This window comes from Zalophus californianus, chromosome 8 (genome assembly GCF_009762305.2).
Source record: "Zalophus californianus isolate mZalCal1 chromosome 8, mZalCal1.pri.v2, whole genome shotgun sequence".
Classification (NCBI taxonomy): Eukaryota; Metazoa; Chordata; class Mammalia; order Carnivora; family Otariidae; genus Zalophus; species Zalophus californianus.
Genome location: NC_045602.1, coordinates 104489279 through 104513827, shown reverse-complemented (window position 1 = coordinate 104513827; position 24549 = coordinate 104489279). Strand labels below are relative to the sequence as shown.

At 39.8% G+C, this 24549-nt stretch overlaps 1 protein-coding gene across 6 annotated transcripts; it reads left to right on the top strand.

The window, feature by feature from the left end:
• The first annotated feature begins 26 nt into the window (after positions 1–26).
• Positions 27–24549, top strand: ANKEF1 (ankyrin repeat and EF-hand domain containing 1). 6 transcript variants are annotated; one of them, XM_027624039.1, is made up of 11 exons: positions 27–344; positions 3517–3653; positions 5918–6308; positions 11316–11515; positions 12274–12423; positions 13871–13994; positions 17728–18550; positions 20158–20384; positions 21604–21767; positions 22979–23116; positions 23961–24547. In XM_027624039.1, exons 3-11 carry the CDS (start codon positions 5963–5965, stop codon positions 24117–24119), a joined length of 2331 nt encoding a protein of 776 aa, XP_027479840.1. In that variant the 5' UTR covers positions 27–344; positions 3517–3653; positions 5918–5962; the 3' UTR covers positions 24120–24547. The 6 variants fall into 6 exon arrangements, with proteins under 6 accessions (XP_027479840.1, XP_027479841.1, XP_027479839.1 ...); XM_027624040.1 differs by lacking the exon at positions 3517–3653 and having other exon boundaries at positions 17728–18106; positions 23961–24548; XM_027624038.1 differs by lacking the exon at positions 3517–3653.

Here is a 24549-nt window from a genome sequence, read left to right as displayed (position 1 = left end):
TGGCAGCGGGGCAGAGCGTGGCCAAAGCTCACAATCGGCCCTGTCTCGGCGGCTCCCACCCCGCCCCCTGCGCTCACCGGGCTGCAAGCTCGCCCGCGGCGGACCCGGGGCCCATGGACACACACCCCCCCTCCCTGCAGCCCCGCGCGCCGGTTCGCCTGCTCTGCCCACGTAGACACCATTCACGGCTGGGCGCCCAAGCCGGGCTCCTGGAACCCGCGGTCGCAGCTGGGGCCCCCGCCAGGTGGCAGAGAACGAGGGCCGCGGCCGCAGGGCGCCCCCGCAGGCCGAGGAGCGTCGGTGCCTGGTCATCCGCGGCTTCTGATCACCCCCAGGACTAAGAGGTGAGCTTGGCACCTTGCTCCCTGCCACCTGGCTTTTCCCTTGAAATTACTTCTGAACCCACCCCTCCCCTTCCGGATTTTTCTGAGACTTAAAACTGAAAGGGCAGGGGCGTCTGGGTGACTCAGGCCCTGATCTCAGGGTCCTGGGATTGAGTCCCGTATGGGGCTCCGCTCAGGGGGAAGTCTGCTTGTCCCTCTCCCTCTGCCCCTTACCCCCGCTCGTACTCCATCTCTCTCTGCCCTCTCTCTTTCAAACAAATAAATAAAATATTAAAAAAAAAAGCTGAAAGGGACAGTAAAGAACCCCCCAAATGTACACCGTGGTTTATGGGGGAGTTGAAACGTATGGACATTTGATTGATTCATAGCAAGCCTGCATTGAGGGACTTTGCTAAATATTTCACTAGGATTGTCTCATTTCCTCTTCACTCCGCCCATGGAATGGGTTCAGTCATCCCCATTTCACAGGTAAAGAGACTGAGGCACAAACCAGGTAGGTAAGATGTCCAGGTTTATGTAACCAGTTTGTATAAACAATGCAGAGAAGGGGGAGTCACAAACAACAACAGATTTCCCCACCTGCAATCCTACACTCTTTCCATGGTTCCAGGCGTGTCTCCCTCCATTCCTCTTTCTAGCAAACCATCTTTGTGTCACAGACTCCTTGGAGAAGTTGATAAGTTCTACGGATCTTTGCCCACAGAAAAATGCACCTGGACACACACACACACACACACAGCAGATTGTCGTATAATTTTAGAGGATTCGGACCCAAACATGGACCTTGGGGCAAGAAATCCTGTTCTATTCCCTTGTCTTTTGAGACTGTCCATATAGATGATGAGATGGGGGTATGCCAAGGTGGCTCCAGGGTCATACAGAGGTAAAGTATACATAGGGGGGCATGTGTGTATATATGCTGACCGCCCCCCTCAAAGGCCAGAGATGCTACACAAGTTTTTGAAGAACCCAGAACTAGAGTGTATTATGCCAGGCGAAAGAAGTCTGTCAGAGAAAGACGAATACCATCTGATTTCACTCATATATGGAATTTAAGAAACAAAACAGGTGAACATAAGGGAAGGGAAGGAAAAATAAAATAAGATTAAAAACAGAGAGGGAGACAAACCATAAGAGACTCTTAACTCTAAGGAACAAACTGGGGGTTGCTGGGTGGGTGAAGGGATGGGGTAACTGGGTGATGGGCATAAAGGAGGGCACTTGTTACAATGAGCCCTGGGTGTTATATGCAAGTGATGAATCACTAAATTCTACCCCTGAAACTAATAAAAAAAATAATAAAACTGAAGAACCCAGAACTAGAGAACAGGACTTTTGTTATTTCCTCCAGAGGGGCGAAGCCCTTGGTCAGTCTTGGCAGCAGGGTGTGAAGGAGAGCACAGGGCACCGCTCTCACCAGCCCCAGCCCTTTCAGGGCTTTAGCTGGAAGAGTGCAAGCTCTAGAACCTGCCCGTGGACTGTGGAATTCACCAGCGTAACTTGATGGGCTGACCCCGCATGCTGTTAATTCTTTGTCTGGGGTGGGTGCCTCAGAGACAGCGTTGAAGTCATCGATGCGGATGTCTCTGTTCACACGAATGAGGGGATGTAGATTCAGGAGAGTCAATGAGCTATTTGGAAGCACTGAATCCTATTCCATGTACATCGTGCCTACGTATGCAGGATGACACAGCACCTAACTAGGGTATGGCTGTGTAATAAGACAAACCATAAACAGCTGCTAAAGTAAATATCACCACAGCACGCAGCAGAGACCAAGTGGGTGACTTGTGGGACAGCTCAGGATTTAGTGGGAGCCTCTTTACACACATGGCTCTAACCAGCTGCATTATCCGGTTGCCTAGTCCACCACGTGTTATAAACAGATTAGAAGGGAAGAGAGGGGCCATGGCAAACAGGACATTGAAGCCACAAGCCATGTGATGACTGATGTCCCAGTGGCAAAGGAGGAAGCACAAAGAAAAAACAGCAGGCAAGAGTGGGGAGAAAAGGATTAGGCAGGAGCGTGCATTTGACAGTGGTGGTCACTCTTCCCCTTGACATGCTCTCCTCCTTGACTTTGCCCAGTGTCGGCCTGCCCGGCAGCCACCAAACCCCCACAGCTCCCCATAGGCCAGGCTCAGACCTCTGTCTCTTGAATTGTGTACCCTATTGCCTTGTGGATTCTGATTCAGCATGCCCAAAGCGTAACCGTCTACGCTCTCTGACCAATCCAGACCACATCTCGAGCTCCCCAATTGCAAACACAGGTAGCCAGTGGCTCAAGCCAGAAACCTGGGCATTTTCTTTGGTTCCTTCCACTCCTCGATCTTAAAACTTTTGGTCATCCTTTATCGAGCAACGATTACTTGAATGCCTCACGTGAGTCAAGTTCTGGGTGATGGAGAAATAAAGGTCATTATGATATAAAACTTCTTTTTTTTTAAAGATTTTATTTATTTGACAGAGAGACACAGCGAGAGAGGGAACACAAGCAGGGGGAGTGGGAGAGGGAGAAGCAGGCTTCCCACTGAGCAGGGAGCCCGATGCAGGGCTCGATCCCAGGACCCTGGGATCATGACCTGAGCCAAAGGCAGACGCTTAACGACTGAGCCACTCAGGCGCCCCGATATAAAACTTCTGTTTCATGAAGGCTCTATACTAGTGGGGAAGTCACACAACACATAAATTGAATATATCTGTTTCTACAGATATATAGAAATGTAATATACAGAAATGTTTCATTATGAAGAAAAGGTGACATGGTGACTGCAGTTTGAACGGTAGGAAGTGCCAGCTGACAAATTCTGAGCAAAGGGCACCCCAGGCAGAGGGAACAAGAAGTGGCAGAGGCAGGAATGCGCTTTTGTTCCATAAACAGAAAGGGGGCCAATGTGGCTGGAGATCACCTTATCAAGGGAGGTTGGAGTGAAGTAAGATCAGAGGGGCAGAGAAAATGTTCTTAAAAGATCATCATGAGGTGTCTGGATTTATTCTGATTAAGATGAAGAGCATTTGAACTGCTCTTAAAAGATAGTTTGGAGAGAACTTTCTGGCATGAACATCATGTTCTATATCCTAACAGGAGTTTGCGTTACATAGATGTATGTGTTTGTCAAAACCCATGGAATGGTACCCTTAATACTTGTACATTTCATTATATATTCAAAAGGCAAAAAAGAAAAAAAAGGAGCTGTAAGCAAATATTGAACTCTAGTTAAGGATACTGTATGCTGGAATATGTCTGCAATTTACCTTGAAATGGATCAAAAAATAAGATGGATACGTGCTAGACAGAAGGATGGATAGGTAGGTGATAAAGCAAGTAAAGCATTCATGGTAGGATCTCAGGGGTAGATATATGGGTATTCAACTTTTCTTTGTATTCAAAAATAGTTATGCTAAAATGTTCGGGGTGGAGGCTTGTCTGATTACATTTTAGAAAGATTTTCCTGGGAACTGAAAAAAGAAGGGGCTCTGGAGGCCTGCTGAAGAAGCAGGGAGACGACCTAGAGTCCGTGGCAAGGATTTGGCCGAGGATGGCACCCCTGGCAGCTGATGTCAGGCTATATTCTGGAGATAGAGTTATGGGGTTTGCTGATGGATTTAAAGAGTGGGGGTTCTGCAGGGAAAGAATGAGGAATAACTTCTAGTATTTTCCTCAGAGTAGACTCATGGATGGTGATGGCACCATCGGGAGTGGGGAGAACGGGAGAAGGTCAGGACGCTCCCAGTTGTTCTGTTCCGACGGGTTACATTTTATCTGCCTAGTGGAGGTCCATGTGAGGATGAAGAGTCAGCAAGTTAGAGATACCACTTTGGACTCTGGGGAGAGCCAGAGATGGCTGTATAAATTTGAGAGTGAACAATCAGAAGCCTCAAACTGGGATGAAGGTCATGAGATGGGATGAGACCATCAGGACAGTGTGTGAGGATAGAGACAAGTCCTGAGGGCCGAGCCCTGGGCACCCCAACAGTTAGGCTTCTGACAGAAGACGGGAGCCAGCAAAAGTGGGGTGAAGAGTGGGTGGTGAGGGAGAAGGGGAGTAGGCAACGGAGATGGGGTTGCTTAGAGGGACGCAGCTCGAGAGGAACAAATGGTCACCAGTGCTATTCACCGCCACAGGGAATGTAGGCAAGGGAGCAGGCTTGAGGAGAAAAGGTGGTGCAGTTTCAGATTTTATAGTACGATGAAATCCTTTCCATTGCAAATGACAGAAACTCGGCTAACTAGTTTATCTAAATTAAGGGGGGTGGGGAGGGCATATTTACTCCTGCAGCCCTGAGCTAATGTCATGTGGACTAACTAAAGTGGTAGGTGAATTCTGGCACAATGGAGTCCCAAGCGCAACATCTGCCCTCAGTCTCAGTCTCTGTAACACCCACGCTCCCTGACAGCCAACATGGCTCACACAGCCACAGCCCCACATCCTACTGCTTAACTGCCTCAGCACACAGTAGTCTGGCCACGTTCTAGCAGGAGGGTCCTGTAGGGTGCTGAATGCCTCATGTCTTTCCCGAGCATATGCTTGAGACATTCACTGTACCTAGGGAGAGAGTTCATTCATACCGGCTAAGCCTCGGTCTCAGACCCATTTCCTATCACAGGGGATAGAAGGGGCAGCCCCATCAAAAATTTTGAGGTGGAAGCTTTCCTGACCTTATCCGATCTACATTTTTAAAATTATTTTCTGAGGACTGAACAGAGACTAGACCTTAGGGGTCCATTGTGGGAGCAGTGAGGCAAATGAGCAGTCTGTGGCAATGATTTGGCCTAGGATAGCAGGACTGGATGATCTGGAATGGATCCCCAATATGATAATGGGGTTCTTTTCCCAAAAAAGTGAGGAAAGCAAAGCAAGCTGGGTATACCTAGCATGACCTATGACTCAATTCAAAAGATTGTTTTTCCATAAACAGTAAAGAAGAGATAAAATTACATATCAGAATGCTCATCACAATTTAACAGTGGGATTATTTATGAAAATTATAGTTGTCTCTCAACCATTTACCTACGTCATTCCCATGTGAAGTGACACAAATCATCCATCACATTTAGTATCCCACTGAGCCCAGTAGATTCCTGCTTATAATGAGCACCTAAAATTCCACATGTTCTTTATAACATTTGCTAACTACCAAAACCTGTATCGTCTCTAGGTTAGAAGGACATGCTGGTACAGAATCATAGAGTGGGGAGCTCAAATCCTCACCTTGGCACTTCTGTTAGCCTTACCTTCTTCATGGATAGAATAGGGAGGCTATGTCAAGGAAGGAGGGTTAAATGAAACAAGAAATTAAATTAGCAAGAAAGCTGCATCAGCAAGGCTGATATTAATTATGATGAAACATTTGTTTTGAAATATTTTAGCTTTATGCTAGCTGAATATTCTCTATGTATAATTTATATTTTTTGTGAAATCAATTGCAATAAATTGTGGTAATAACATTTCGTGAGAAACAGCCTCTCTTCTTAGGGAAGACTTAAAATAGTATTATTTATGCCAAATTAAAGATGACAAAATTAACTTGGAATTGTGTGTTTCTGTTTTTTTTTTTTTTTGCTGCTATAGTTTTTGTTTTGGTCCAGAAAAGCATTTTCAAGAAGGTGGTCGAGTATGGCTTTAGCCGATAAGAGACTTGAGAACTTGCAGATCTACAAAGTTCTTCAGTGCGTTCAGAACAAAGACACGAAGCAGATAGAAAAGCTGATCAGGCTTGGATACCCTGAACTAATCAATTTCACAGACCCCCTCAATGGACACAGTGCTCTGCACTTGGCCTCGGTTTCCAATGACGTCGATATGGTCAGCTTTCTCCTTAGCCTTGGTGCTCACCCTGATGTGCAAGACAAGATGGGTCGTACTCCGACAATGAGGGCTGCAGAGCTGGGGCATGAATTGTCCATGGAAATATTAGCCAAGGCAAAGGCTGACATGACTAAAGTTGATAATGAAGGAAAAGGTAAAAATCCCAACATTTTATGCAGTAGGTGCAATCCACTCTGTAGCCAGCAATCCAGAAAGTGGACTTTTTTGCTTTCCAACTGTGGAAGTGAATTACTCATGAGTTTAAGTGAAAAGCCAGGTTCTCACTCCTGTACCTAAGGACACCAACTCCCTACAATTTGAAAATGGTATTAAGGTATATCTTAGGAAACGAGCTCTGAGAGATGTCTCCCTTAAAAAAATTAAGTTAGATTAATTTGTGTTTGGTGGTTTTTCTAAATGTGGAGAATTTTTAATGATACACACTGATAATACTATAGACAGAATCATCGATTATAAAATACAAAAATCTTGTTTAGAACAAAAGATGAGGAAGAGAATTTCTTAATCTTTTTTATACTTTAGAACCTCAAAGAGTACTCAACTTGGACTCCAAAAGGATTGTGTCCCCTCTCAATAGCAGCCTGATGCAGAAAGGGGTTGCAGCTGGGAACTGGAAGGGCTAAGGTGGATTCTGGCATAAAATCCAATTCTTGAGGGTCAATTTAAATGTATTTGGAAACCTGACTTGAACCTTGAGACATGGCATTTCCATGCTTTTTCAGGTGAGCTAGCCCTACTTCTCTGCTCTATTCTCCCTAATCTCATCTCAACACCTTGTCTGGGAGCTTCTTGCCCAAATAACTCAAGGTTTCAGAAGGACTTGACACAGCCCTATGAAAATCACCAAGAAAATTACCACCAGGCTTAATATAAATTGCTAGATTTAATCAGTTGTCCCAAGGACTTGCTTCAAGTACAAAGCCATTAACATCAGTCCCACACTGGAGAAATAAATCCCATTTTTTAGTGTTAATGTTTTTTGACAGGAACAAAATCCGCTTTTATAATTCTCTCCAGACTTGGTATTTGATAAGTGACTTTCTTAAAATAATAGGAGAGGACAGGAAAGGAACAATCATTTAATTACTTAATAGCACCACATAATGAAATTCAGGGATTTCATTCAGGGATCAAATGTGTTTTAAAATGTTAAATCCTGAAAAAGAAAAAAAAAAGCCTCTTAAAGCTCTATAAAATATCATTTCCCAAAGTGTGTTCCATGGACCACTGAATCTCTAGGATGTTGAAAAGCATTACATGCAAAATTGTTTCCACTGCCAAACTCGTTAGAGAAACATTGGATAAAACAAGTTGAGACGTGTTGATTTCACATTTGTCAGACAGACTAAAGACAGTGACATTTTCCATTTGTCTTAGACCCTTGAAATAGTTTTTCCTTTTGGCATTTTATATACCTGGAGTTTTGTGAAATATACTTTGGGGAAACACTATAGTGGAGAACAGTTTACCTTCTGGAATTTGAAACAGAAATATAAGCTAAAAAAAAAAAGGTTGAGAAATTTTATCATAAAAATCTAAAATTGTAAAATTAAAACTAAAGTAAAATTAGAAACAGGATCACGTGAATATTAGTAGCAAATGCAACAGCCATCTGGTTAATATCTAAGCTCATTCAAATTAATATTAAACCTGTCAAGGTTCTGGGAGATGAATGTATGAGAAGACAATCTGACCAATCACATAGGAAGAATTAAAAATATAAAACTTGGAACAAATATAAATCTTGTTGCACACGTGACCTTGTTAGTCCGGCCCCATAGAGACTTGATTCTGTCTAACCCATGGTGTGCTTATTGCACTGCGAGCCCTGTCTTCCCCACATCAACGAATCTAGCTCACCTTGCACAGCTCTCAGTTTGGCTGCCACTTGCCCAACTGCTTTGCTTATTCCACAGAAGTCTCTGCCATTGACATCCTATTCTCCAGTGATTGATGTTTCATTCACTGCACATTGGTCCTAAAGGACAAGCCAACATTTAAATGGTTAAAACACTTACTGGATCTTTAGAAGGATGTGGGACATACTCTAGGTTAAACTGTACTTTGAAAAATTTTGCAGAACATGGAAAATGTAAATCTCTAAGCCAAGAAGCTCTTTCCTATATGTTGTCCTAGAGGATTAATTAGTGTCTGTCCATTCTGGAGTATGGAATGGTATCTGTTCTCTTCAAGGGTTAAGCTAGACTAGCTCCTAATAGCACCCATTCCATTGGTTCTCCCATTTATAGGAATGCATACCCAGTCCCATAAATGTAGTATGCAAATTCTACAGTCTATCATCTTGACTCATGTTCATTGTGGCTTAAAGAGTCAACCCAGATAGACTTTAACTGTGAGTTGCACCTACCATCATTATAAAGTATCCATTTCCTAAGTACCTTAGGGCCTTTTGTAACAAATTCAGCCTCATCTGGTATTCTCTAGGTGACATTGTTGTTTGTTATTGTTTTGGCCCAATTTTGCCTGCTATGACTTGTTGTGTCTTTGATTTTCTATTTTCAACCATGTCCTTGGCCATCTTTCTGTTTTTAACTGTTCTGAGTAACCCTATATTAGATGCATCTGTTTATATGAAATATATTTAGATTTTGATTTTATATAAATGGTGGTTTTTATTTTAATGGTAGAATTTATCCAACCTATATTTATCTAGATGGCCCAAAGGTTTGGCCCCAGGGCTGTCATTTATTTTATGTTATGAGGGTATAATATATTTAATATATATAAATATATAAATAAATACATATAAAAATATTTTCCTATATGGTCCATATGTTCTTTATTTTGGTGTGTGTGTGTTATATTTTCTAAGGTTAATGGTCTGCTTTCAGATCTTTTTTTTGGTCATTGGAATGGTAGTTTTATTTACTTTTATTATTTACTGATTGACTTTTAAAAATTGAGGTATAATTGCCATCAACATTGTATCAGTTTCAGGTGTACACATAATTTGATATTTGTATGCATTGCAAAATGATCACCACAATAAGCCTAGTTAACACCCACCACCATATATAGGTTTTTTTTCCCCTTGGGAAGAGAAATGTTTTTGATTATTTTAATGGCGAATTTAATAGCTTTTCATATACATAAAACTTTGTTGAATTAGCACTTTACATGGTACTCATCAATATTTTGCTATGAAAGAAGAGATTAGTACAATAACTTTTGCATCCTTAAACTTACATGTCTACTGCTTTTATATATGAACAGCCAGCTTGGTAGGTACAAAAAACCCTCCCATTTTCTTTCTCAAGTGATACTGTAGAGATCCTTTAGTTATTTTCTAGCATTGAATATTGCTGTGGCAAAATCTGGAGGCCAGCTTGACTATCCTCTTTTTTTTTTTTTAAGATTTTATTTATTTAACAGAGAGAGACATAGCGAGAGAGAGGGAACACAAGCAAGGGGAGTGGGAGAGGGAGAAGCAGACTCCCCGCTGAGCAGGGAGTCTGATGTGGGGTTCAATCCCAGGACCCTGGGACATGACCTGAGCTGAAGGCAGATGCTTAACTGACTGAGCCACCCACCTACCCCTTGACTTTCCTCTTTATAGAGGACTTGAATTGTTACCCAGAGGCTCACAGGACATGTCCTCTACCTCGCTTTACCAAGGCACACCTCATTGATTATTCCTAGTCCATTTTTCCTGAGACCCCAGTATGCTTTGTCTTTTCTTTTTTTTTTTTAAAGATTTTATTTATTTATTTGACAGAGAGAAACACAGAGAGGGAACACAAGCAGGGGAAGTGGGAAAGGGAGAAGCAGGCTTCCTGTGGAGCAGGGAGCCCGATGTGGGGCTCAATCCCAGGACCCTGAGATCATGGCCTGAGCCGAAGGCAGATGCTTAACGATTGAGCCACCCAGGCAACCCCCCAGTATGCTTTTTAAATCTTCAAATTCAGGTTTTCACTTCAAGAAAGTTTTCTTCTGTTGTATCTCCATATTTTTTCTGTTCTACTTGTTTTTTTGTTATTGAGCACCAATTACATATATGTTACCTCTTCTTTGACTCTCTAGACCATTTCAGCTCTTCCACCATCTGTTACATTTTCCTTAGTTCTTTCAAGTTTTTTCTTCACTTCCATGACCATGGTTTTTGCGCTCTCCTTTTTCCTGCCTCCAGTTTGACTTTCCTTTCTTTGGTGGTTTTATTTTCCTCTACCATTTCTTCCTAAGCTCAGCTGGCTTAACTTCAGCTTTTTCTTCCTTTATCTTCTATTGTCCTAGAAGCCCTGCATTTAGTCTTGGTCCATCTTCGCACTTTTGTTTTGGAAAAAAGTTATATTTAACTTCTTTGCTATCATAGAAATACGACAGTCAATAATTTTCAACACAGTATAGTTTTTCCAGCGTGTACTTTTAACCTAGCTTTTATCATCAGGTTTCTTCCTTTCGGTATCTGTATTTTTCATAGGTCACATGCTGGTTTTTTTTTTTTTGTTGGTTACTCTTCCTCTTTGAATGAAGCCCCTGTTTAGAGTGAGGTCATTACAAAGTCAGTTTGGAGTTTGACTGTTGTTTGCCCAGATTACAACAATACCCCCGATCTGTAGTGCATTTTTGACGTGGATTATGTGGAGGGCTGCATTTTCCTCTCTTCACTGGAACAAAACGAGTCGCCAAAATGGCAGAGCCCCTTGTCATCAACTTTTTCTTCTTAATGCTGCTGTACTGACAGCCTGCTTCTTATAAACATGGCCAGTCTGCACATTTCATCATTCAGTACCATCTGCTTTGTCACTCTGCGGCTTCAGACAGGACATAGCAACCCACCACTAGCCCTCCAGCACACACCATCCTGCACATGGACTGCAAGATGCCAAATACCCAAGGTTGACAGGGCCTCACATATCAGCACTCAGATTCTTCCCTGAACCAGGTCCTATCACATTTGGTTGTGACTGTTTTCTAATTGTATCAGAGGTTGACTCTCTTTTTGACTTTGTCTTGGTGTTTCAGTCAGTTTCAGAAGGAAAAGCAAGGTAGCTATGCCTCTGCTCTCCACCTTCAACTAGCCAATTATGGATTTCAAAATTATTAGTTTTTCTTTGCTATCTGGTTCAAATATAAAGAGACTATTAATGAAGTACTATTTGGGGATTCTATTTTTTCACAGGTATTTTGTTTTACTGCATTTTACCTACTAAGCGGCATTATCGCTGTGCATTGATTGCCCTGGAACATGGCGCAGATGTCAACAACTCTACCTATGAAGGAAAACCAATATTTCTTAGAGCTTGTGAAGAAGCACATGATATTAAAGACACGTGCCTGACATTTCTGGACAAAGGAGCTAATCCAAATGCTATCAACTCAGTATGACTAGTCCTGTGATTATAAATATTCCTTTATTTTTCAATTATAGAGTCTTAGTAGTGCAATTTTTTTTGCATTTAAATATGGTAAAATTACCCTGTCAGCTTATAGACTTTCATTTCTATTCAAAATGCTTTAAGATGATATACTCTCATTATCTTTATGTTGCCATGATTCTACAGTTTATTTCCTAATTACATTTGGAAAATTGGTATTTATTATGCATAATGGTAAAACATCATTAGAGAAAATAGAAAAGGTATCACCAATGTCTAATAAAAATTAATCTTTTTGGAAAGAAAATATGTAGTTGTGCTATTTCCCTTAGTCATTTTGCTCCCTCTCCTCATTTGGCCAATTTTATTGAGTTTTCTCATTTTTTAAGAGGCATTTCAAGACAATAAAAATAGATTTTTTTTCTCATTAGAAAACACTTATAACCTAATTTTAGCAAATATTTTACCCTCTTTTCTCCCCTTTTGCCCTACTTTCTTTGCAAAAAAAAAGAAAAAATGCATCTTAGGCATGATATTTTCACAGGGACATCTGGTGTGACCCTGAATCTGATATTGGAACTCTCTACACTGACCCACTGCACTGACTTCATTTTTCCTATTTGCTTTGTGGAACTAATAAAGATGTAGAGAACTAAACCTGCCAGTGTGAATCTAAGGCCAAATGGATTGAGAACATATGTATACCAAATGTGTTATTTAAGATGACAAGTATAACCAGAATTTCATCTGCTTCTTGTCCAGTCCACAGGTCGAACGGCTTTAATGGAAGCATCAAGAGAAGGAGTGATAGAATTAGTTCGAGGGATATTGGAAAGAGGAGGTGAAGTGAATGCCTTTGACAATGAGAGAAAACAAGCTGCACATTTTGCTGCCAAAGGAGGCTTTTTTGATGTAAGAATCTGCCCTTTGCTTTAAAATTTGTTGCTCACCATTACTTACCTTTTCCTCAAGTTTTTAAATATTATATAGGTTATATTAAGAATTTTTTCCACATTACCATCTTGATTTCCCTAAGTAATTCTAAAATTATATTTTATATCAAATATTTCTCTTTTAACTTTGTCTAGCTCTGTATTCAGTTTTATTGGCTTGCCAAGTTTATGCATTTAATATTACTAACCATGTTTTTCTGTATCCTTAACTATGGTAATTTAAAAGTTTTGCCAACCAGGACTACTTTATTTTATGCCCCTATTACATATTAAAATCTTCATAATACCTCCGGCATGGCCAAATTGTAGAGAGAAAAATGTCAACATACTCTTATCGCCCTGATTTTTTTTTAAAGATTTTATTTATTTATTTGACAGAGAGAGACAGCGAGAGAGGGAACACAAGCAGGGGGAGTGGGAGAGGGAGAAGCAGGCTTCCCGCTGAGCAGAGAGCCCGATGCCGGGCTCGATCCCAGGACCCCGGGATCATGACCTGAGCCGAAGGCAAACACTTAACTGACTGAGCCACCCAGGCGCCCCATTATCTCCCTGATTTTTTGTGTGCATCTAATGACTCACCTCCATTTTAAACTCTTCAGTATTCTGGTTATCTGAATATACCAGCAAAGGATATCTCATAGGTACAGTGACATTGCAGAAACAAAATAGGAACCAATGCTCTCCTTTTTTTTTTAAAAGATTTTATTTATTTATTTGAGAGAGAGAGCATGAGAGAGAGCATGAGAGGGAAGAGGGTCAGAGGGAGAAGCAGACTCCCTGCTGAGCAGGGAGCCCGATGCGGAACTCGATCCCGGGACTCCAGGATCATGACCTGAGCCAAAGGCAGTTGCTTAACCAACTGAGCCACCCAGGCGCCCAGTGCTCTCCTTTTTTTTTTTTTTAATTCTCAATTACATCTAAACTTTCTTTAATCAATTTTCTGAGTTTTAACAATTATCTTTGTTTTTGTCATTCGGTCTCTCCCCTACAATAAAAATCTACACCACAATAGAAGTCACGTGTGGTAAAGAATTTGCTTCCCTGATGATATTTCCCATAGGCTGATGTTTTCTAGAATTACTAGAATTCACTAAGATGCCCCAGCTGAATATAGAATTTTCTAACCTCTAGATCAATGCTATTTGATAGAACTTTTGGCAATGCGGAAAAGTTATAAATCTGTGCTGTATAATACAGTAGTCACATGTGGCTTTTGAGTATTTCAAATATGGCTAGTGGAACTAAGGAACTGGATTTTTAAAAATTGTTTTCTATTTAATTCAATTTAATTTTAAATAGCCACATGTAGCCTAAGTAACTATTGGAGAACACGTTTAGGTGCCAGTCTTCATTCAATGAATGAACATTGCTATTCCTCTACAATATCTATGATTTTTTTTTTGCAGATATTGAAGCTTCTTTTTGCTTACAATGGAGACATGGGGCTGATATCAATGAATGGGAACACACCACTTCATTATGCTGCCATGGGTGGTTTTGCAGACTGCTGTAAATATATAGCTCAGCGAGGTAAAATTGCCTAACAATTTTATGCTTAAAGTATTTATGATTTACCCATGTTGTAGATGAGCAGAGAATCTGGGCCTGTCACTTGTCAGTTGCTTATCTTTTTCAATAGCCGAACATCAGTTATATACGTAGAAAGAAAATTGAGAATCTTTTTTTTTAAAAGATTTTATTTATTTATTTGAGAGAAAGAGAATGAGAGATACAGAGCACGAGAAGGAAGAGGGTCAGAGGGAGAAGCAGACTCCCCGCTGGGCAGGGAGCCCGATGCAGGACTCGATCCCTGGACTCCAGGATCATGACCCGAGCCGAAGTCAGTCGCTTAACCAACTGAGCCACCCAGGCGCCCGAGAATCTTTTCTTACCGTACCTTCTGTCAAATCATGAATCTTGTCTTAAAGTGATGAAAACCCACATTCTCAAATATTTTTAGGTTATTGTTAAAAATCTAAACAGGATTGTTCATGGGTCAACTAATTATTAAAACGCTTATAGTTATTAAACTCCTTTTAAAAAAATGTCGACATCAATCTGAAGGACGAATACTGAAAACTATGTCTTTTAGTCTGAAGTTTTAACAATTTTATTAAAAAATGTTCAATTGTATCAAGTGCAAAGGATAAACTTTTCTAAATAATTTGAAATTATGGGAGAAAAGTTTTAGGGACAAATATGACATAAAATGAAAATTTTCATGGAAAATTTGAAAGGTAAGTAATATTTTAGATTTTCCTGAAGCTTCTATGTAACTATTAATTTAGGAATATGAAGTATGTATGTATAGCTTAATGTATTCCTTGAAGTGGTAATATTAGCTAATTAAGTTTATGGATCAAATTGGTGTTAATTACATGCTGACTGGATGTACATGGAAAGTTTTTAACTCAGCGCGCCTGGGTGGCTCAGTTGGTTAAACATCTGCCTTTGCCTCAGGTCATTATCTTGGGGTTCTGGGATTAAGCCCATGTTGGGCTCCCTGCTCAGGGGGGAGTCTGCTTCTCCCTCTGCCCCTCCACACCCCGCCCCCTTGTGCTCTGTCTCTTTCTCTTGCAAATAAATAAAATCTTTATTTAAAAAAAAGTTTCTAACTCTTCATTAGAAGTGGAACTGCATTCTACTGAACTTTATGGTAGTGTTTTTTTCTTTTTTTTTCCAGTTTGAGAAATAGGCAAAAACTTAGTCTATTATTCTACAATTCTAGGATAGAGCAGAGAATTTTAGAAGTCCCTGGGGCCTAGAGATCCTGTATTGTAACCACCAATATAAATAAGACTAATGTGCCTGTATAACTAAGAGTGTAATAACTGATTCACTTCTACTTTTTATGAACTTATACAAACTCGTACTCTCCCCCCTACCCCCCAAATAATAAACACTTTTAACAAATAAAGGAAAATATATCAAATGCAACTTTTGCCCCCATAAACGGTCTCATCAGTCTTGTTTTCAAATCTGTTACTATCAGCAATTTATTCTGACATTTTTAACACTGTATATTTCTAAGAACTAAAGATCTGTCCAGATTAAGACAAGCTTCTTCAACTTTAACATAATGACCACTTTATTATTGGGACAAACATCACCAGACATCTACTCTGTTATTTATGTACTCCTGGGAGAAAGTCACAAAAAGCAAATTGAGAAACACATTTAGTAAGAGCTTGGGCCATGCCAAAGGCCTTCCCAATGATGCAGAAAAATATTATCTTCCTGGCAGACTCATGAGACTAGACCGTGTTTCTAAAACAGGGTCTGAAAGTACTCTAAGTTCTGTAGCATGTTTGGAAGTACAACCACTTCACTGGATCAAGGTGGGGGACCCAGTTCCATAGCAGAAACATGACCAGTTAAATGTCCAGCTTTTGAGTCTTGGATCTAAGGCAATCAGAGCAACAACAAACAATGCATTAACCATGAAATGCTCATTTCTGAGTAAACTCCCTGGATTCAGTGTCTTCTATACTTAAACGTGAAGGCTGAATTCTTTTGCCACATTAAACTATCTTCTTCTGTGTTCTCCTCCTTTGCCCGTGGTCCTGCTGCTGGAACAATTTACAAGTCCCCGTAAGCAGTATGAGTGCTGTGTCCAAGGGCAGAAGAAGCTGGGAGTTTGGAGCAGTTCTAGGGAAGCACCCCATGAGGCTTCTCTTTCTCTTGGGCCTTTTGCTGGTGCTCCGCAGCGCACACCAGCTGTAAGCTGAGTACCTTTGACCACAGATCATACATCACAAAGGGAATGAATGGATTTTTTTTTTTTTTTTTACTAATTATAGAGGAGGAGACAAAAAGTCCCAAGGCAAAAGGAGAAGAAAAGGGCCTTCAGATCTTTAAGCTGTGATGTTGGAGTCTTTTATCCACATAAAGGCTTCTAACTAGGAGGAAACTGAGAGCAGAAGGAAGCAAGATAAAACACCTTTCAAGTCCTTTGATCCTTAGGGGTGAATATAGGAGTGGCTTGGGAGATGGTAGATAAACACCCAGACACCTTGAATAAGCAAAAAAACTAAGTAAAAACAGCATGCTTGAAATTGCTATGGAATTATGCTATCGAGATCAGTCTCAGGTCCCCTTTTCAATAAGTCACTGTTCTTAAAACTGTTCAATATGGACATTTTAGAATCCTCATTGTCATAATACTTTTTGAGTTCTTCTACCACTAGTAAAATTATCAGTCTTATAAAATTTTACATTTTGACAATGCCAAAGGAAGTATTAATCTTAAAAAGCACTGGTGACTCATTTTCTTTTTGACAAGGAATAAAACTATGAAGTATTGGAGGGGCATGTTTTATTTTTGCACGCAGCTGCCTATGTATTTGGTTGCTAGACATACTGATTGAGTAGCAATCTTTTTGATTATGTGATATTAGCAAAGCAACAGAAGAGCCTTCTTCTAGATTCAAAACGCTAGAAAGAGCTTCTTCATAGTCTGACTTATTTATATACATAATGGATTTTTAATATCTTAAGACACTTATAGACAGCACAGCCTTCCTAGTGGCACTAAGTAGACTCCCCAATGCACTCAGAGAAATTTATTTATTTGAGGAATACTTACATATAATGTTGGTGTCATCATTTTAAGGAAGGGTCCAAGAAGGAAAATGAATTTTAATGCCTAATTTACACAAATGTAATACTAGAGTCCTTTCAGATTTGATGAACGAATGACTTTGTCCTCTATCAGGTTGTTCACATGACCAATCACAAAACAGCAGGTCGATATAATTTACATAGAATTCATGGAGAATACAGATAAATATAGTTTAAGATGGTACACAGATTTGCAGTCATAATCCTTCAAAAAGAAGCAGGTGTACAGCATTCTGAGTTCCTAAGGGCCTCGTAAGCTGTCTGAACCCAGTCTCTTTCCAAATTCAAATGCCACCCTTATTCTTTTCCTGTTTGGCAGGAGGTCTCCTTAGCAAGTATCCCAATATGAAATTTGTTTCAAGTATCTATAGGGATTCATGTCCTAATCCTTTCGGGGCAGAGAATATAAACTGGAAACAGATTTCCCTCAGAATTCACCAAAGTGAAGCTCACAGAAAAAGAAAAATTCACAGTTTAACTTTGTAATTATAATAGCTAAATGGGCTCATTGCTCTATACAAATAATTTAGGGATAAACTTTTGACCAGTAGTTCAAGCTTAAGAAAATGGTTGTATGAATGTCATTTGCAGAGTCGTGCAAGTGCCTAGGCACTATTCATGATAATGATGCTTCATGTTTTAGGATGTGACCTGAAATGGAAGAACTTAGATCATAAAACACCCAGGACTGTGGCCAAGGAAGGCGGCTTCAAAGCAGCAAGCAAAGAAATACGGCGGGCAGAGCGCACCGCTAATAAACTGGCGTGGCCAGGAGCCAAAAATCCAAATCCACTCTGGGCCCTGAGACTTCACGACTGGTCGCTAGAACATGAGACTTTCCTTCGGGAAGCCTTTTCGTTTGTGGACAGAGGCGATGGGACAGTCAGTAAGGAAGACTTCGTGTTGACGCTGGAGGAGAGGCAAGAATATGTGACCCCAGAACAGCTGGCTATGATAGCTCAATATCATGAGAAATTGCGGGGAGCTGGGGTCAACATTAATGATTTCTTTAAAGGAACCAGGTACCTGAGTAAGTCTTATGTCTTGGGATCCTATGGGCCTAAGAAAAAGAAAAAAGGGATGACCAAAAAGCCAAAGAAAGGCAAGTTTGTCTTACCGCTGCCAATCTGCATCATCCCTGACCACGCATTTCCCTGCCAGAGTGACGGCGGGCCGCCCTATTACATGATTGAAACCTACAAGAATGTAACAGATAGCCTTCGGTTTAACCGAGACTGGCCGCCAGAACATCCCATTCAGGATGACTCTGCTTGGTACATTGATGATCCACCAAAGGTATTTTCAAATATTAATTTCATCACCAAGGCAGGAGACCTGGCTTCTCTGAAAAAGGCATTTGAATCAGGAATACCTGTGGATACGAAGGATAATTATTACAAAACACCACTAATGACTGCTTGTGCCACTGGAAACATAGATGCCGTCAAGTTTCTTCTTGAAAAAGGGTGTGTTTTCTTGGTTGAATTCACATTCAACTCCAGAATTTTAGGACAAAGAAAGTGCTTCATTCCTGACGTCGAGATTACAGATAGATCTTGTATGGGAAAGTGGGCTAATGGGAACCTGGGAGTGTGTGTACCCAAAGATGGTTTGCCAGTAACTATGCATGAAGTTGCTTTGCCTAGAGATTTATCTACATGGTGTGGAGTCACTTTTTATTTTATTTTAAATTACTGAAAGAATTTTTTTTAAAGATTTTTATTTATTCATTTGAGAGAGAGAGAATGAGAGATAGAAAGCACGAGAGGGAAGAGGGTCAGAGGGAGAAGCAGACTCCCTGCTGAGCAGGAAGCCCGATGCGGGATTCGATCCCGGGACTCCAGGATCATGACCCGAGCCGAAAGCAGTCGCCCAACCAACTGAGCCACCCAGGCGCCCCTACTGAAAGAATTTTTTAAACTATTTTTTAAAAGATTTTATTTATTTATTTGAGAGAGAGATCATGAGTGGGGGAGGAGGGTAAAGGGAAAAGCAGACGCCCTGCTGAGCAGGGAGCCCAGCGAAAGAATTTTTTTGTTGTTGTTGTGGTAGGGACAGATAATATGATCTACCCTCTTATAGGTTATAAGTGTACAGTACAATATTAACTATAATCACAGTATTGCATAGATCTCTAGGACTTATTCATTTTCTGCATTGCTTTTTAGTCTGTCTCCTATGTTGGGGATCCTAGCAAATTCAAACAAGCGGGACAGTGATCATGATGACTTAGGGCATGTCTCATTCCCTCCTCATGACATTTTTACTGAACTTCTAAAGCAACTACTCAGGTTTAATTCCTTCTTTTACCATAGCTGAATAACCTGGCATAAGTTTCTTTTTTGTGTCTCACATTTCTCATTTTTATAATGGGGCTCTACTAGGATGCAGCTTGCAGGTTTTTTGAAGATAAAATAAGTTAAAATATGTAAAGCACTTATTAGCAAAGTAATTGCATATTTGATAAAAGGGTATTATTGTTATTACTATAACGGTCAAGGTCAAAGAAGCATTCGGATTTGTAGATTATCAAGAGGGAGTATAAAGTAATCAATGAGAATTTGAAATTTTGGACAGTGAATTTTTAAAAAGGACTAACATTTAAAATAATACATTTTCATGCATAGAATTTTAATAATGAAGGTGCATTTAAAAATCTATGACATGCAGAGGAAAAGTAGATACAAAATGAAATAATAGGACTTTTTTATTTCCTATCAGCTTTTACCTTCATTAGATCCAGTTATATAATTTTCCTTAATTTTAACCTTTGCAAAAAAGTGTAGCCCCTGGGATCTAACTAAGTGCCTTTTAAAACTAAACAAAATGTGTGTGTGTATATATATATATATATATATATATATATATGCACACAAAGCAAATTAAGACTATCGGATAATGAAGAACACAAGTCAAAAAAAATGATGGCACAGAGTTTAACTTTATTTAGAGCCTCCCTGGTTTACAGTTGAATAACTTGATAACACTAATAGGAAATCTTGCTTTGCATTTCCAGCCTCTGGTGTTTGGAACAACCTACGTTTTTAGCTTGTACATCTATCTTATTTTATAGGGCCAACGTTAATGCAACAGATAATTTCCTGTGGACCCCGCTTCATTTTGCATGCCATGCAGGCCAACAAGATATCGTTGAGCTTCTTGTTAAAGCCGGAGCAGTGATAGATGCGGTCTCAATCAACAACTCCACCCCTTTGACTAGAGCCATTGAGAGCTGTAGACTGGATACGGTAAAGTACCTCCTTGATATTGGTGCTAAATTCCAGCTGGAAAATAGAAAAGGTACGTGGGCGCATGAGTGATGGTTCGGGTCAGAGAGGAGAATTTATGTTAGATTTCAAGCCCCTTCTGGTTCTCTTCTTGTAAGATCATATTTCCCCGCGAGTCGCTACTGCAACCGCAAGCCTAAGTTGAATGTTCTGGAAGTTCATATACAGTTCCTCTCAAGTCACTGATGTGAAAGGATCAGTTCCTGATGTTTGCCATCTGTCATGGATGGATACTTTTGTAAAGTACAGTAAAAAGTGGTTTACTAGAAAATGAAGTGGGGAAATAAAATGTAATGTTTTTTTATCACTAGATTAAAGTGATGGAAAATTCTATCAAATCCATCCCAAAATTTCTAAATGCCCAGTCTTAATTTCTTACTTATTTCACTGTGGCCCAGGAAGCATTGGTTTGTGGGCTTACACTGGTTTTCAGACTATACCTTGGGTTATCACACTGTCATAACTACCAAGTCCCTAGGAAGTGGCATAATTTTAAAGGCTGTAGAATTTGGATTCTTTCTAAAGCTGAACAAAACAATTCCTGATTTTGAGTCTCTCTCTGGGAAGTAAATGGGAGGGGCCCATCTTATGTCATAAATATACAACCTGAAAAAAAATAAGCATTTGAATAAAAGTTTGACCTCATTGCTTGGAGGTGTCATTTTCTTACAGTGGAACCCATTGCTTCCTTTTGATCAAAGAGAGCATTAACCCTTCTGGCTGCTTCGGGCTTCCCCTGGGTCACTGGTAGTATTGTTTCAGGCCTGCCTGAGGATATTACAGTTGTCATAATACTCAGCCATCTCTATAGAGCACTGTGACACCAGCTTCCCCAGGCCTTTTTGAATATACCTCCTTGTATCAGGGAAAGGGGAGGATAGTGTAAAATTGTCACATGAAAGGAAATGTGTGTAAGGTGGGAAGAGAACCATCAATCAAATATCCAAATGTAAATATTCTACCAATATTTCCTATCCATTTTTTTTAAGAAACATCCTCAAAAAAATTAACAAGAAAATGTTGTGTTGCTAGTAAATGGCACTTTAAACTATGAGATTTCACAGCTGGGTCCACCTTAGAGAGTATCTGATCGAGCTTGGTGACCTTACACGTAACCATTGGCTGTAGTAATCACCCTTACTGCCACATGCCGGGGGCTGATGTACTGAGGTTTTTCGGCATGGTTTATTATCAGTCTGTTTATTGCAACTCTGAATTTATGTCTTGAGCAGGACATACTGCCATGGATGTTGCAAAGGCGTATGCTGACTATAGAATAGTTAGTTTGATTCAAGAGAAGCTGGATAACTTGCCAAAACCAACAGAAAATCAAAAACTGAAAGGCAAGCCACCTCCTAAAGTGAAGACTGAAGGCCCTGAAGTTAAGAAAGAAGAGGTAAGAAAAGTGATCGACTACCCATTAGTAACTGGTAAAAGCTTGCGGGGGGTAGGAGAGTGTCAGTATTTACACATTGTTACACAGCATGGGCAAAATAATATGCAAGCCATATTTTCAGCACTATTATGTGGCACTGAAAAAAAAATACCTAGCAAAGAAATTCCTTTTACTGAAAATTCTAAAAAGTGCTCATTGCAAATAAAATCCATGTAAAAACCAAGTTGGCTCAGCCAAATACAATTAGAATTTTGGAATTGGAAAAATAACTGGTATCGGATATGTATATATTTGGTTCTAAGTCATACAGATTTGATGAGATGGCTCGGACAGGGAAGGAAGGTAAGAGGAAAGAAGCAAAGCATGATTTTCCTCATTTTGGTCTCATAATCTTTCATTACCCATATTATCCCCCTTCTAAGGAATTTTAATGACTACCACTGAACCCTGGGGATGTTGAGCCACTTGTGACTTGGATATCCCTCAGAATGACTCCAGAAAGTTTTAAAGGTGCCAAAGTGACTGTTCCTGGTAATCCTGAATAATGTGCATGCCTCTAAACTACCAGCAAAAGGTTGAGGTTTTTGCCCAGGCAGATTACAGAGAGAGCAAGACTTTGTCATTAGCAGGGAAGCCCAAGTGTATTTCTAGGCTAGAAGCTTCTTTTAGGGAAGCAAGAGGATCCCTGGAGATTTTTTGCAGACATAAGACAGGGTGAAATTCAAAAAGGAAAAGCTCTAATGTTATCAAATTGGAAAGGGTTGGAGAAACATAGGTAGTAAGAAGTGGAAAGGGTGAAAAGATTGTCACAAACATGGAGGAAAATAAACAGTAGAGAGCAATAAACATGGAAGATGAGAGTAAGGGGGGCAGAGGTGAAGGAAGATCAGTTGGCTAGGCTTCTACTACATACATCATTATTTTTTAGTAGAATAATTTAATTCTTCTAATCAATGGCCATAGGTCAAGGATGATATTTTGAAGACTTGTATGATCTGTCTCTGATAGAGTTAAACAAGGCAAACTAGTTATCTTTCCCCATCCAAAGTTATAATAATATTCTATTTCATTTCAAATTATAATTTGTATGGTAGCATTTTAATTTTAATTTTTTCTTGGCTTCAGAGAAAGATATAGAATGGTAAATATTAGAAAGTATATATAGGTTTTTGTAATTGATAGGGTTGGTTTTTCTTTTGTCTCATTTCCAGGAACCGCTTTCATCTGTTTATGCCATACCAACCGTATCAGAGGAAAAGAAAATGCGTAAGGATAATGTGGTTTATCTCCATTCATTGATTACCAGTGGTTATACCAAGAAAGTGGATATCACATTTATTCCACGGAGGGTAAGTACTTTGGAAAGACCTTCATAACATGTTATAAACTCATAATATCATTTTCTAAATACTTTTTATGCAGAGCACCAAAACAAATATCCAAAGATTATCTTTCATAGTTATAATTTGAAGGTGTCCTTTTGCCAGGTCCTACTGCTTTGACTAAGTCCAACTTGTTTAGCTTCCAATATCTAGTTTTCCCTGCTACTATTTCTATATTGTCATTTTAATTGTCCTTGAAAAACTATTTTTTGGTCAATGCCATTCCCTATAGCCATTTGGTCATCAAATGCTATAGATACATTTTCTTGATGCTTCTCAGACCCTAACCTTCCTCTTTGTACTCTTACTACCATTTCACTTGGGAGTTTCATACTAAGCAACACCGGCTTTATTCAGTAGCTGCCTAAAACATCCACAATTAAAGAGGTGGAGACATCTTTGGAAAACAGGAGCGATCTTGCCAATGCCCATCCAACTATGCTGAATAAGAGACCACCAGCCCCCTCTTCCTTCTACTATGAAAATAATTTTCTCAGGACTTCCCCATAAGACATAAAGGTAGCAAACCCCAATGATCTAACTCTATCACTTCCTTCTTTGACATCTTAAAAATGAACAACAGAGGATCATCAGAGGTCACTAAAATCATTCCAGTTGTCCAAATAGTCACCATCAGAAATAGTGATGCCCATGTAGCCACTGACATCATGTAAGAGGAAAAGATAAGTTAAAATAGATTTAGAAGTAAATTTCATAGTTTTGAATTAACCATATTGGGCATTATCTGCATACTGCCATGTTTGCTGGCTTTCCTACTCATGCCTGCTCCGAATATGGTGATTTATTTAAGATCTGGAGTCCTGAAGCCACAACAGCAGAGCTGATCAGAAAAAGGGAGCTGCAGCGAGAGAGGTTCACTTATGAGGTGGACTTTGAGGACTTCATGATGCCCTTTCAGAAGAACATCACAGAAAAAGCTAAAGCCTTGGAAGCCGCCTTCAAGACCTAAATCACAGCAGCTGCTTCTTGCGGTCAACATTTCGAGGCCCAGGGACTATACTTCAGAGAAAGTTGGTATTTCCATCAAAGTCAAAGCAATCCACAAATTAAGAATTTGTAACCAAACATTTGTTTTTGCTCTAACAACTATAAATATTCTGAACTATCTAGAAAGTGTGTATTTTATTTTGCAATGAATTACATATTCTGGATAAACCCCCTAATCTTCTTTAAGGATGTAGAGGAATAAATGGCATTTTGGTTATAAGCATAACATTATTACAAAAAATTTACAGGATGTATGTCATTATGTTGCTCAAGTTATAATTCTGGTGGAAATTGATGAAAACAATGTAATAGTAGGGAAGAGAAGTAGGTTTTCTTTTTTTTAAAGATTTTTATTTCTTTATTTGGCAGAGAGAAACACAGCAAGAGAGGGA